The 13351-nt window shown below is 35.9% G+C and overlaps 5 protein-coding genes across 6 annotated transcripts; 3 read left to right on the top strand and 2 right to left on the bottom strand.

Moving 5' to 3' along the window:
- Positions 1–150: 150 nt before the first annotated feature.
- On the bottom strand, positions 151–807 carry LOC108617380 (uncharacterized). The gene has a single exon (XM_018013167.2). It carries the CDS (start codon positions 805–807, stop codon positions 346–348), a length of 462 nt encoding a protein of 153 aa, XP_017868656.1. The 3' UTR covers positions 151–345.
- A 67-nt stretch (positions 808–874) lies between these two features.
- On the top strand, positions 875–4825 carry LOC108617379 (WD repeat-containing protein 48 homolog). Its single transcript, XM_018013166.2, has 10 exons — positions 875–1015; positions 1366–1523; positions 1675–1894; positions 1951–2942; positions 3008–3112; positions 3173–3312; positions 3375–3570; positions 3650–3844; positions 3915–4020; positions 4167–4825. Exons 2-10 carry the CDS (start codon positions 1482–1484, stop codon positions 4208–4210), a joined length of 2040 nt encoding a protein of 679 aa, XP_017868655.1. The 5' UTR covers positions 875–1015; positions 1366–1481; the 3' UTR covers positions 4211–4825.
- A 1076-nt stretch (positions 4826–5901) lies between these two features.
- On the bottom strand, positions 5902–6722 carry Vhl (von Hippel-Lindau protein). The gene has a single exon (XM_018013298.2). The coding sequence runs from the start codon at positions 6580–6582 to the stop codon at positions 6028–6030; it is 555 nt and encodes a 184-aa protein (XP_017868787.1). The 5' UTR covers positions 6583–6722; the 3' UTR covers positions 5902–6027.
- A 6-nt stretch (positions 6723–6728) lies between these two features.
- Positions 6729–8175, top strand: LOC108617488 (trafficking protein particle complex subunit 2-like protein). Of its 2 annotated transcripts, none has more exons than XM_089470918.1 (6): positions 6729–6857; positions 6965–7085; positions 7145–7314; positions 7378–7465; positions 7537–7616; positions 7682–8175. In XM_089470918.1, exons 2-6 carry the CDS (start codon positions 7053–7055, stop codon positions 7725–7727), a joined length of 417 nt encoding a protein of 138 aa, XP_089327044.1. In that variant the 5' UTR covers positions 6729–6857; positions 6965–7052; the 3' UTR covers positions 7728–8175. The 2 variants fall into 2 exon arrangements, with proteins under 2 accessions (XP_089327044.1, XP_089327045.1); XM_089470919.1 differs by having other exon boundaries at positions 6732–6857; positions 6986–7085.
- Positions 8176–9257: 1082 nt separating this feature from the next.
- On the top strand, positions 9258–9854 carry Cpr47Eg (Cuticular protein 47Eg). The gene is made up of 2 exons (XM_018013301.2): positions 9258–9387; positions 9456–9854. Exons 1-2 carry the CDS (start codon positions 9376–9378, stop codon positions 9804–9806), a joined length of 363 nt encoding a protein of 120 aa, XP_017868790.1. The 5' UTR covers positions 9258–9375; the 3' UTR covers positions 9807–9854.
- The last annotated feature ends 3497 nt before the right edge of the window (positions 9855–13351 follow it).

Raw genomic sequence — 13351 nt, 5'->3', positions numbered from 1 at the left:
CTTTCTATACTCAAATTTAATATTAAAAAAACAAAAAACAAATCTCTTGTGAAAAAGAAATAGAAAATGATATTTGTTTGTTTCTTATAAAACTTTTATTTCGCTTAAATATTATATTCCTGGAAAATATTTAAAGACATGCTGCATTAATTTATTGTTTTTCACTTAATAATTTTTTATTGATGTTGCGACCGTAACTATTTTTGTAAATTATAAATTAAGAGCGTTTAAAGATCGGGCAAACACTTTACAAAAAACTAGTAGACAACATAAATCGCCTTTACCATATACATATGGATATATGTATATTAAATATTATATATCCATTGCCATTGCCATTGCCCTCTAGTTCTTCTTTAGCTTGTCCAGATCGCGAATGTAATCGGTGCCAATTTTAACGATGGCAGCACCAGAGCCGATGCCAGCGATCGTTGCCAGAAGTGCATTCTCCTTGGGCAAGGCAGACTTGATCAACGCCCAGGCGAGCACCGAACCCATGCTGAAGAGTGTGGCGCCTAGCAGGGCGTATGCTGCACGTTTGTTGTTCTTAATATCCTTTAAGTGTGGCCGACCGTATATGTAGAAGGCGCTGCCGACGATTGCGGAAATTAGGAAAACATTTGTTAAATCCTTTTTGGGCAATAATTTAGGCACAATCTGCGGATTCATCACGTTGACGCTGAGCGCTCCATAGCTCACGACTCCGTGCAATGGTATGTAATAGTTGAAAACGTTTTCTTTGGTGAAGGGCTTTAGACCGACCTTCTCGCAAATAGTGCAGACGTCTTTATTTTGTGTGCTAGCCATTGTTTGTAATTTTTTGATGTACAAATGCAGTAAAAAGTTGCTGCTCTCTTCAGTTATGTAAAGAACAGTGTTGTCAAATGTCGCAATTAAAATTAACTGTGCCGGTTTTTTTGTTCCTTTAAAGCTGTGTCAATTCTACATAAAAAATAATCTATAATATGAATTTTTTATGTTGTTTTACTTAAAATGATTTGACTAAATATGCAATGTGAGTGACAATAAGAATACTTTGCGAATGACCTGAAAGCCGGTACTTGAAAAACATGGTGGCAAGCTATCGCTTACAAAGTCGACGTCAGTCATATGAAATTCGTATATTACATGCATATAAAATGAGCGTATAAAAGGATGCAACTTTATTTCGCATTTAATAGTTGATTTAGTCATAACTTCTTAAATAGTTCCTATAAATTTGTTTAAATTTGGAGTCATAGCGTTGCCACATAGCTGCTATACAATTGCATTTTGCTCCAATTATATCGATATAAATTCATCGTAAAAGAAATTATCGTGCATTGGCCGAAAAGCATATTAAAGTGTTGAGTTTTTATTTTACAGCTAGGATAAGAAATAAATTAATGCGCGTATTTAATGTGCAGCAAGAGACAACTAACACGTGAAGATAACACAAAATACAGGCAACAACGACAGCTAAAGCTACGGCCGTATAAGACATGTTGACGCACAAAACTTGCCAGGCACGAAAAAAAATGCAGGTGAGTTAATACGAATATCCCCAATAAGAAACACCGGGTCCCTAACAATGCAAAAGATTAAGGAATATTCCTTATCATTCATGTAACTGACAAATGAAATGTGGTTATGGGATATTGAGCTAGATTTGTATTAATTTTCATTTCTTGGCAGGTTTCCTTTGTGATACGAGACGCGGAAGAAAAACAGCATAGGAATGGCGTTAATGCTCTGCAACTGGATAGCAACAATGGCAAACTATATTCGGCTGGGCGAGATGCGATAATACGTGTCTGGAATACACGCACCGAAGCCAACGAGAAATATATTCAATCAATGGAGCATCACAACGATTGGGTCAACGATATTGTGCTCTGCTGTAATGGCAGAAATTGTAAGAATGCAACTCTCAAGGCGAACGTTAACTAATGAATTATCTTTATTTTGCAGTAATCAGTGCCAGCTGTGATACAACTGTTAAGGTGTGGAATGCACATAAAGGCTTTTGTATGTCCACCTTGCGTACGCACCGAGATTATGTGCAGGCATTAGCCTATGCCAAGGATCGGGAACAGGTGGCCAGTGCTGGTTTGGATAAGGCCATATTTTTATGGGATGTGAATACATTAACTGCTTTAACTGCCAGCAACAATACCGTTACAACCTCTAGTCTAACAGGCTCGAAGGACTCCATCTACAGCCTGGCCATGAATCCCTCCGGCACGGTCATTGTCAGCGGCTCCACAGAGAACATATTAAGAATCTGGGATCCGCGAACTTGCATGCGTAGCATGAAGCTACGCGGTCATACTGAGAACGTGCGCTGCTTAGTTGTATCGCCTGATGGCAATCAAGTGGTCTCTGGTAGCTCCGATGGCACCATCAAAGTGTGGAATTTGGGCCAACAGCGTTGCATACAGACGATTCATGTGCATAAGGAAGGCGTCTGGTCGCTGCTAATGAGCGAGAATTTCCAATATATCATATCGGGCAGCAGAGATCGAAATATCATTGTGACGGAAATGCGTAATCCCAGCAATAAGATGCTCGTGTGCGAGGAGAAGGCGCCCGTGCTCAGTCTTGGATATAATATAGATAAAACTGGCGTGTGGGCCACCACCTGGAATTCCGATATACGCTGCTGGAAGCTGCCCATGTATGATCGTTGTGTGCTCAGCTCTGGCGGCATGGATGCCCAGTGGACGCTAGGTGGCACGGAATTGGCTTGCATTAAGGGCGGAGCTGCTATCAAGGAGTGTACTGTACTAAATGACAAGCGCTATATCATAACAAAAGACTCACAGGATCAGGTTGTGGTCTATGATGTATTGCGTGTTACCAAAAAAGAGGAGCTGGGTGTGGTTGACTACGAGGAGGAGGTAAAGAAGCGGAACAAACAAGTCTACATTCCAAATTGGTTTACGGTTGACCTTAAAACTGGCGTACGTAGAACTATATTAGTGTGATGCGTAAATTGACTAATTACATTATAATTTTGCTTACACAGATGCCTACGATAGTTTTAGGTCAGGAGGAGGTGGACTGCTTTGCTGCCTGGGTATCCATTGAGGCAGGATTGCCTGAATGTGATGATCCAACAACTGAGATCAAGGTATGGCAGTATATTATAATTATATTCTCTGCGTATATGTAAATATTAATATTTTCACAGATAAATTATGGAAAATTACTTTTGGAAGCCTTGCTCGAATACTGGACGCCTCCCCATAGTATGCCGCCCAATGAAATGGAGCCCGACGTACGAGGCAATGGTTATTTTCAAGTGCCCAAACACACTCCTGTCATATTTAGGTAAGCGAACACGAAACACCTAAACTAATTAGTTAATTTATAACAATGTATTCCTCTTGCAGTGAGGTTGGCGGCCGCACAGTGTGTCGCCTGCTGGTGCGAGATGCAGCCGGCGATAGTGAGAGCACGCTGCTGCATGAGACGGCGCCGCAATGGGTGACTGATGTTGTGATCGAAAGGAATATACCCAAGTTCCTTAAAATACCCTTCTTCCTGCAGCCACATCCACAAATGACCAAACCAGAGCGTACCAAAAAGGTTAGAAAAGAACTCTCTAAGATGAACAGTTCTTTTACATTTATTTAATAAACTTTCTATTTCTATATTTGATGAATAGGATCGTCTGGTGGCCAATGAGTTTATACAGTGCCGCAAGGTGTGCGAGCATGTGCTTGAAAAGGTGCTCAATGCGGAAACAACGCCCAGCGCTGGCAATGCAAATAATTCTTTACAAAATAGTCAAAGCGATGCCAATTCTGAAGGATCACAGCTGCCAGCAGAGGAACGCATTGAGCTGTGGTGCAACGATGTGGTAAGTAGCAGCGCAGAAGATTAATGGGCATATGCTCACGTCTATTCTCTATTTTGTTCTTTGTATATAGATCGTTGATCCGAATATGGATTTGCGTACTGTGCGTCATTTTATATGGAAGCAATCGACTGATTTAACATTTCAATATAAAACCAAGCAGAACTTTAACTTCGATGGTAAATAATGCATATTTGCAGTAAAACACACATAGCACACACTCAATTCACACACATACAAAAAACACACACACAAAAGCAGAGAGTATTTTTAATTTGTAACCTAATTATAGTTAAGACTTATATGTATATTCGTTCAATCCTAGGTTCAATCGGTGATAGCCTGGAGCGTGTGACTCGCAAGTATTGAGCTACAAATTTCAGCTACCAGAGTTATTGTGCTTTAACTAAAGGCGTTGCTTTCCACAGACGCGTGTGATTTCTAACTTTCTAATCTGTTTGTTATTAAATGGGCCAAATTTGTCAAGTACGCCTGTTCTTAATATTATGTGAATTGGATGAACAACAAAGTTTCAATTTGAGTTGAATTCTAAGAAACCATTTGAAACGAATTCAAAGAAGTATATATTTATATATACACATACATATAGATCTTATATCGTACACCTTTATATCTTACTATACCATTTGCATAAACAACACACATATGTATATATATGTGTGTTTCATAAAACCAGTTAGAGATCAATGCATATTATGTATATGTTGTATATGTCTTGCGCGACATTATTTAGTTGTTTACTTATTAAAATTACATAATATTTTAACTTTAAGTATTCTGTTATATGATAAATTAAAGAAAACAAACACAAAAACAAAACAATGCAATTGTAGAAAAAAAAAAAAAACAAAAAAAACAAAAAACATTAAAGCATATATGCAAGCCAACTTGTACATAAGTAAATCGAAGAAAAAATACAGAAAAATCGATTCAAAATATCACATTAAATTATTTGGAAAACAAGCTTGGCTTTTACTACTTAAGATTGAGTCAACATAAATATATTCATATACATTTATGTGAGGAATCCTTTATGTTAGATCATCTCTTATGATGCGCCTGATCAGATGGATATACATCCATATCCCATAGCAAGTGTAGCAACTGGTGTTTCAGCGTCCAGGGTATTAAGCAGTCTCTATTGAGGTACTTTGCATGTCTGCATATAAGCTTTACGTACATTTGACCATAAGCAATTCTCACTCAGCGTACGCAGTCGAGAAAGAACCATACGTGGGTACTGTAGGTATTTACAGGCGCTTCCTGATTGGGCTTTAGTGTTAATATTAATTGGCTTGCACAATATAAATCAAGATTTCGATTAATTGTGTTTGCAAACAAGTATACCTCGACTTTTTCAATTCCCATCTCACATCTCCAGCTATTTCTAGCATATAAGTTGATAAGGAACCTCAAACTTTCTTTAAATTTACAAGTATTTGAGTATCAAAGAGTACCGGAGTATCTATAAAACAGCCTGTCCTGGTGGCATTGCTGGAATATGACTGAAATAAAGGTATGACTATATTGTAGTTGTATTCTGTATGCATAATTTGACTAATAAATTCTGGAAAACTGTTTTGAAGTCTTGCTCAAGTATAGGACGCCTCAGTGAGGTTGACGACCGCACAGTGTGTCGCCTGCTGGTGCGAGACCCAAGTTCCTTAAAATACCTTTCGTACTGCAGCCACAACCACAAATTATCAAACCAGAGTGTAGTAAAAAGATCATAAATATCACTCTAAGATGAATTTTAAAAAATAAGTGAATTAAATTAATTTAGAATCGTCTGGAGGCCAATGACTTTATACAGTGCCGGCAAGGTGTGCTTAAGGGAGTATATACATACATATGTATAGATCTTATATCATACATACACCATCTATGTATGTATGTACAAACGGTTTTCATAAAACCAGTAAGATATCGAAGCATATTATGTACATATGAGTTTTTAAAATAGATACAGATCATATTCGCTCAAAGTATTTTGAAATACGATAAATTAAAGAAAAAAATATTAATATATGCAAGCCGACTTGTAGATAACTATTAAAAAAAATCTTATTTATTTATTTGAAAAGCCAGTTTGGCTTTTGCTATCCACAGCACAACTTAATATTGAGTCTTAATATAATTGTATCCGTATATATGCGAGGAATCCTTTATCTTCGACTCATCATACGCAGTCTTCTCTGATGCGCCTGTCTGTAATAGGTGTTGATAGTCCTTAGCAAGAGTAGCAACTGTTGCTTTAGTGTCGCGGGTATTAAATAGTTATTAATGAGAAGCTCTGGTGTATTGCATGTACGCTTTAGCCATCGTACAATTAGCCATAAGCAATTCTCCTTCAGAGTACGCATTGGAAAGTGGATGAGCACCTGGCTGCGTACATCACATAGCTCATCCGGCTGTTGGGGATTCCGTGGCACTCGTATGCGTATGGGATAAAATAAACGCTTCGATCGCACATGCATACGTTCGCCAGTGTAATAGTCGCAAAAGAACCATATGTGTGTATTATATGTATTTACAGGCACGCCCTGATTCGGCTTTAGTGTTAGCTGTATGTTCTGGGTGTTTGGATCGCTTGCCCAATATAAATCGAGGGTTCGATTTGTTGTGTTCACAAAAAGCACGTATACCTCGACTTCTTCCTGCGGCGGTACATTAAATAGTTCACCCCATTCCCCATTGTTCCGTGCTACTTGCAGTGCCATCTTGAACAAATTTGATCATATGTTTCAACGTTGACAAAAAAAAATTTCAATTTCTTTAAAGCGTACAAGTGTTTTTATATATCTTCTTCCAAAGTAACCATTCACAATGTACGAATTTGACTTTCGTTCATATCGTTAGATTTTAACAAGTTGGCAGCTCCGACTGTTTGTTGACAAACTGCACGTAGACTGCTAGCAGTGCGCATACAACACACGTTACTAATAGTCGGTGATATAAGCAGTTGCATCTTAAATAAACATTTCATTATACATGGGTATATGAAAAAAAGTGCAATCCTACATTAGTTTTTATTTTCCTTTCAATTTACCTAATTCGTAAACATGTTTTCATTTATCTTCTTACTAATTGCCATTCAAACAGAACGCTTTGTATTTCACACAGAGCGTCGACACCTGATTACTAACAGCTGTTCGGGTAAAGTAAATAAAATATAAACAAATTCTTCACAATGGCATTTTGTATTGCTGTAATTGGCAAAGACGTAAGTTGTACTTAATAACAACTAAATTAACAAATAAATATTAAACATAATACATTTAGAATGCTCCGCTGTACTTGGCCACATCGGATGTGGAGCGTGAGCTGGATCTGCAATATCATGTTCATGCGGCACTCGACGTTGTAGAGGAGAAATGTGTAATTGGCAAAGGAGCTCCCGAGTCTAAGGAACTCTATTTGGGTCAACTGTTTTCAACAGAGAACCATAAGATGTAATAGCTGCTGGGTACACAAAACTTTATTTCATTAATGATCTACCGTTTTTATTGTTTTAGTTATGGCTTTGTCACTAACTCCAAAATCAAGTTTATTGTTGTCATTGACTCCAGCAACATTGCACTGAGAGAGAACGAGGTGCGCGCGGTATGTGCAATGGATTTGTTTTAGCAAGTATAGTTGATCTTAACTACAGTAATTATTTGCTTGTCTTGCAGATATTTCGTAATTTGCACATGCTTTACACGGATGCTGTGTGCAATCCTTTTTACATTCCGGGCGAGCAATTGACATTTAAGTATACATTAAATTAAAAAGATAAATAGGTATATATATTTAAAATTAATCTATTTTCTTTTACAGAAAATTTGACCGAGCAGTGCAGAAACTAATGAGTGGCAATGTATAATGCTGTAAAAGAAGAGAGGATCGGAGATGAGGAAAGCAATGAATAGGATAAGAGTGGACATCGCTTAAAGCAAAGGGGCGGATGAGATAAGCAAATTTTGTATTCAACAGCAAAGGAAAAGAAGGAAGAGGGAAGGAGAAGTTTACTTCCGAGCACTGATTAAGAGAAACGTGTCTTGGAGTAAAGAAAAAAGCGTGTCAGAGGAGAGGAGCTACTGCAAGGGACTGATTAGCAGAGGAGTGAGGTCAACAACAAAAAAGATGATTGGAGATCAGAGGAGAGGAATTGAATGTAAATAAATAAATTATAGGCACCTGGAGAGGGCATTTTTATGCTAAATATATATAATATTATTATAAACAATTCGTCTTATAACTTCAACTATTTTATTCTAGTAAAACTGTCTATATCTATCAAAAATATTAAATAAATAATTTGACAACACAAATCGTGAATCATTCTAAGACAACCATGTCTATTTTAGTATATACATAATTCAATATTTATAAACATTTCCATTATGCCTATGCTGATGCTTGTTCAATAAATCTGAAGAGTTAAGTCGACGCTTCTTAATTAAGATTTAATAGAGCAATTAAAAGGATTTAATAAAAGCATATAAGCAGAGAGAATCAATATTTTTATTATTAATTAATATAAATTATGTGTATATGTAAATCATAATAATAAATAATTACATATATGGTAACCCAAGGTCATTTTCAATATTAAAAAAAAAAATTGATTTTGTAGAAAATGTAAATTTGAATTCATTTTTAATGAGGTTTATTTAAGGAATAAATTTAAGTTGACACAGTCGGTATAGCACGTTATAAAAACCTGTTATTCACGTGAGATAATGCCAAAAAATATAAAATTAAATTCAAATTAAATGTTTTGGTGTTAAGACTAAATGAAATATCATAAACATACAAATATCACAACATACACTAGAAATTATTTTTAGAGTAATTGAATTGATTTTGACAAATGTTTTTGAAAATTTTTTTTATATAAAATATTTTAATTTTTTATTTGTTTAGTTTTGTATAATAGAAAACTTAATAATTGATGACAGTGACAACTGTCAAGCGAAACTGATAGCAGATAAACAGATCTTCAGTCAGGAGTGTACCACTAGAAGATACCCTCAACGCAGAATAGAGAACCATATATTCAGTACCAGGCTGTGCATAAAACTATTAAAAAAGTGCAAATAGGCTCTCCAGCTTATATACGAAAATCCGTACGATATAAATACCTAAAGGAGTCGGCCATGCCTCCTTCTCATCAACAGTTAATATACATATGTCTATAACGCGTTCTTAATCAAGAAGAAAATACCTAATTATCTTAAAAATATCAATAAAAAAACATCAATAGTTATGACATTCATATATGCATTGTTTAGCTAGTTGGCTAGTTGACAGCTAGTATATATGATATATTTAATTCGATTTCCGCTTCTTCAAAATGCCGAAAACTAGTTTTTATTTTGAGTCAAGTCGAGAGGAGTAGATCTAATGATAAGTTTTTGTCTATTGCACAGACTTATTTACATAATCAAACGGACGAAAATGTGTATAAAAGGCGTTAACAGTCCGAGATCTGATATCAGTTACTCTTCTCGAGTCTCCCAGGAAACAACATGAAGTTCTTCGTAAGTGATGCTAATTAATATACCATTCATTCATATCATATATCTAATATTATATTCTCCTTCTACAGATCGCTTTCGCTTGCCTGTTGGCTGTGGCCTGCGCCTATGAAAATGTTGATGTCATTAGTGACGCAAGAAATCTCGACATTGACAGCTTCCAAACTGAATATAAGCTCTCGAACACGATTGAATCACAACAAAGCGGTAAACTGAATGGTGAAAACTGGGTGGTTACTGGACAAAATAGCCATGTCTCTCCTGAGGGTGAAAACGTTTTCATTCAATACGTCGCCGACGAAAATGGCTACAATGTTGTTAAGGCCAATCCTCCACTGCCCACCCCACCTGCAATCCCAGAGGCAATCCAGAGGGCCATTGAATATATCAGGGCCCATCCGATCCCTGAAAATCAGAACTAAGTTTTTCTGTCTTGTTAATAAATGAAAATTGATATTATTGAGATAAAATATACTGTATCGTTCTCTATTGTTAACGTAAAGAAAGCAGGATCTGAAAACATTTTCCACTAGGCAAAATTCTCCAAAAATAATCCTTTATTCCAATTACTACTACTATTACTTATACTGCTACTAAGTAGAAGTAATAGAGATATAGTACTGCTTCTACTATTACTACTTCTGGTATTCCCAAGTAAGAAAACTACTACTACTAATGACCTCTAATATGACAACTATTAATACTATAACTTATACTACTGCTAATACCTCTATAAATATATTCTACTTTTAATGTGACTTCAACTGCTTCTACTACTACTATATAGTACTACTATAGTGTAAGTACTTTTTCACAGCAACAACTACAATTATTATTGCTATTATTATTACTAATATTTATTTACCACTGTATTTCTATTATTCTATATCTACTTCTACAATTGCACATCCTTTTCCCACTACTATACTATATATGTATATATTTTCTTACTCTATTATAATTTCTAGTATTATTACTTAAGCAAATATGCTTTAATAACTCCTTTTGTTTTTGCTGTCTCCCCAAGCAATATGATAATGCACATAAATTTTGGGCATGTTTTAATATATTCTTATACATACATATTTCTTTTCCGTCATTGCATCTGATTTTGTTGCCAGCGGCGTAGAGTCTGAAAAAGAGTTAGGAAAACAAGTTTAACAGAAATGAATGCTTTGCCATGCAAATTAGTTTCAAATTACGATTCATGAGATTTTCGTTTTCGCTCGTGAACTTGACCTTTTCATATTTTTATAGGTCAATTTTGCTATAGAGTGTAGAAAATGAGTTATTTTCATTTAACTGTAATATTATATGTAATAAAAAAGAATATAGTATAAAATTAAACAAATTTAAGAAATATATTATACGAAAATTGCAAGCTATTTTTACTTTGTAATCAAGATTTATTTGTTAAATTATTTATTTTGTGACATTTTTTTTTTTTTTTTTTTTTTTTTTAGTAAAAAATATAGACTTTTATTGAAACAAGCTTGATTGCACAGACCTCTTTGGCACTCTGTTGGCGAAAAATTGGTAATAAATATATACGTATTTATTAACAATATTTCATATGCCAACAAACAGAAATATGTTAACTACTTATGTTAACTAACATTATTAACTTAAGAACATATATTTAATTATGTTAATGGTATATGTTAACGTACATTATTATGTTAACAAACTGCTAACATGTCCAACATTATTATGTTAACTCAAAAGTTAACTTACATTACTATATAAATCCACTGTTAACTAACAGTGCACTCAGTCACCGGAAACAATTATTTTTAAGAGAAATTGTCGATGTGCTGCTCATTTCTAAGCGCCTAGTGTTTTTGTCCCATTCCAGTGCACGCTAGTGGCACTGTATGATAGATAACATAGTTGTGTCATTTCAATGTTAACTCACAGTGTACTCAAGGTCACCCAAAATAATTATGTAAAAGAGAAATTGTCGACGTGCTGCTCATTTCTGTTCGCCTGGTTTTTACGTCCAATTCCAGTGTACGCAAGTCGCACTGTTTCATAGATAACATAGTTGTGCCATTTCAATGTTAACTCACAGTGAACTCAAGGTCACCCAAAAGAATTTTGTTAAAGAGGTGTGTCGGCCTGCTGCTCATTTCTGAACGCCTAGTGTTTTTGTCCCATTCCAGTGCACGAAAGTCGCACTGTTTGATAGGTAACAACATAGTTGTGTTAATGAACAGTGCACTCAAGGTCATCCAAAATAATTATGTTAAAGAGAAATGTCGGCCTGCTGCTCATTTCTGAACGCCTAGTGTTTTTGTCCCATTCCAGTGAACGAAAGTCGCACTGTTTCATAGATAACATAGTTGTGCCATTTCAATGTTACCTAACAGTGTACTGAAGGTCACCCAAAATAATTATGTTAAAGAGAAATGTCGGCCTGTTGCTCATTTCTGAACGCCTAGTGTTTTTGTCCCATTCAAGTGCACGAAAGTCGCACTGTTTGATAGGTAACAACATAGTTGTGTTAATGAACAGTGCACTCAAGGTCATCCAAAATAATTATGTTAAAGAGAAATGTCGGCCTGCTGCTCATTTCTGAACGCCTAGTGTTTTTGTCCCATTCCAGTGCACGCTAGTGGCACTGTATGATAGATAACATAGTTGTGTCATTTCAATGTTAACTCACAGTGTACTCAAGGTCACCCAAAAGAATTATGTTAAAGAGGTGTGTCGGCCTGCTGCTCATTTCTGAACGCCTAGTGTATTTGTCCCATTCCAGTGCACGCTAGTGGCACTGTATGATAGATAACATAGTTGTGTCATTTCAATGTTAACTCACAGTGTACTCAAGGTCACCCAAAAGAATTATGTTAAAGAGGTGTGTCGGCCTGCTGCTCATTTCTGAACGCCTAGTGTATTTGTCCCATTCCAGTGCACGCTAGTGGCACTGTATGATAGATAACATAGTTGTGTCATTTCAATGTTAACTCACAGTGTACTCAAGGTCACCCAAAAGAATTATGTTAAAGAGGTGTGTCGGCCTGCTGCTCATTTCTGAACGCCTAGTGTTTTTGTCCCATTCCAGTGCACGCAAGTCGCACTGTTTCATAGATAACATAGTTGTGCCATTTCAATGTTAACTAACAGTGTACTCAAGATCACCTAAAAGAATTCTGTTAAAGAGAAATGCCGGCCTGCTGCTCATTTCTGTGCGCCTAGTGTTTTTGTCCCATTCCAGTGCACGCAAGTCGCACTGTTTCATAGATAACATAGTTGTGCCATTTCAATGTTAACTAACAGTGTACTCAAGGTCACCCAAAAGAATTATGTTAAAGAGAAATTGTCGACGTGCTGCTCATTTCTGTTCGCCTGGTGTTTTCGTCAAATTTTAGTTGAATCATCGCTACCCAGTCATAGTAGTAGTCGCAGTTCAAGGTCATTCAACAAAATAAAATGTTTTTCATTTGATTTATTTGCTCTCCTTCTCTACTCTCTGCTCATTTAAGTCGAGTTATAAACAAAATTTTCGACTGGCTCTCGCATGGCTGTAAATATTTAATTCGCAGCCCCAAAACTATGCTATACAATTTGTAAATAGTGTTTTCTTCTGCTCAGAAAAGTATGCAAGGATTAATTTCACCGAAATTTGTGGGTGCGTTTCTTGCGCAGCCCAAAAGTATGCTACAAAATAAATTCATGCCAATAATGTTCTTTTTTTTATTTTTTTTTTTTTTTACATACAAACAAAAAAAAAAACAAAAAAAAAAAACATACTTTTATACCATTATACACCTTAAATATTTATGAAATATGAAAATAGGTTCTCTGTAAATATGATTGCCCTTGACTATGCTAACTGTAGACTGCTGCAAAGAGATCACTTAGCATTTTGCCACCAGTGCAAAGTGAATGCTGCTGCTGGCAACCAAAGCCAACATCAATTATCTGGCCAAGAGCTGAAGCGCTGGCGCGTCTGTAAAAGTGATCT

Source organism: Drosophila arizonae, chromosome 5 (assembly GCF_054131065.1).
Source record: "Drosophila arizonae isolate 15081-1271.41 chromosome 5, UAZ_ARI_1.0, whole genome shotgun sequence".
Taxonomy (NCBI): domain Eukaryota; kingdom Metazoa; phylum Arthropoda; class Insecta; order Diptera; family Drosophilidae; genus Drosophila; species Drosophila arizonae.
The sequence above is the reverse complement of the archived record's forward strand: the minus strand, read 5'-3'. Positions and strand labels throughout refer to the sequence as shown.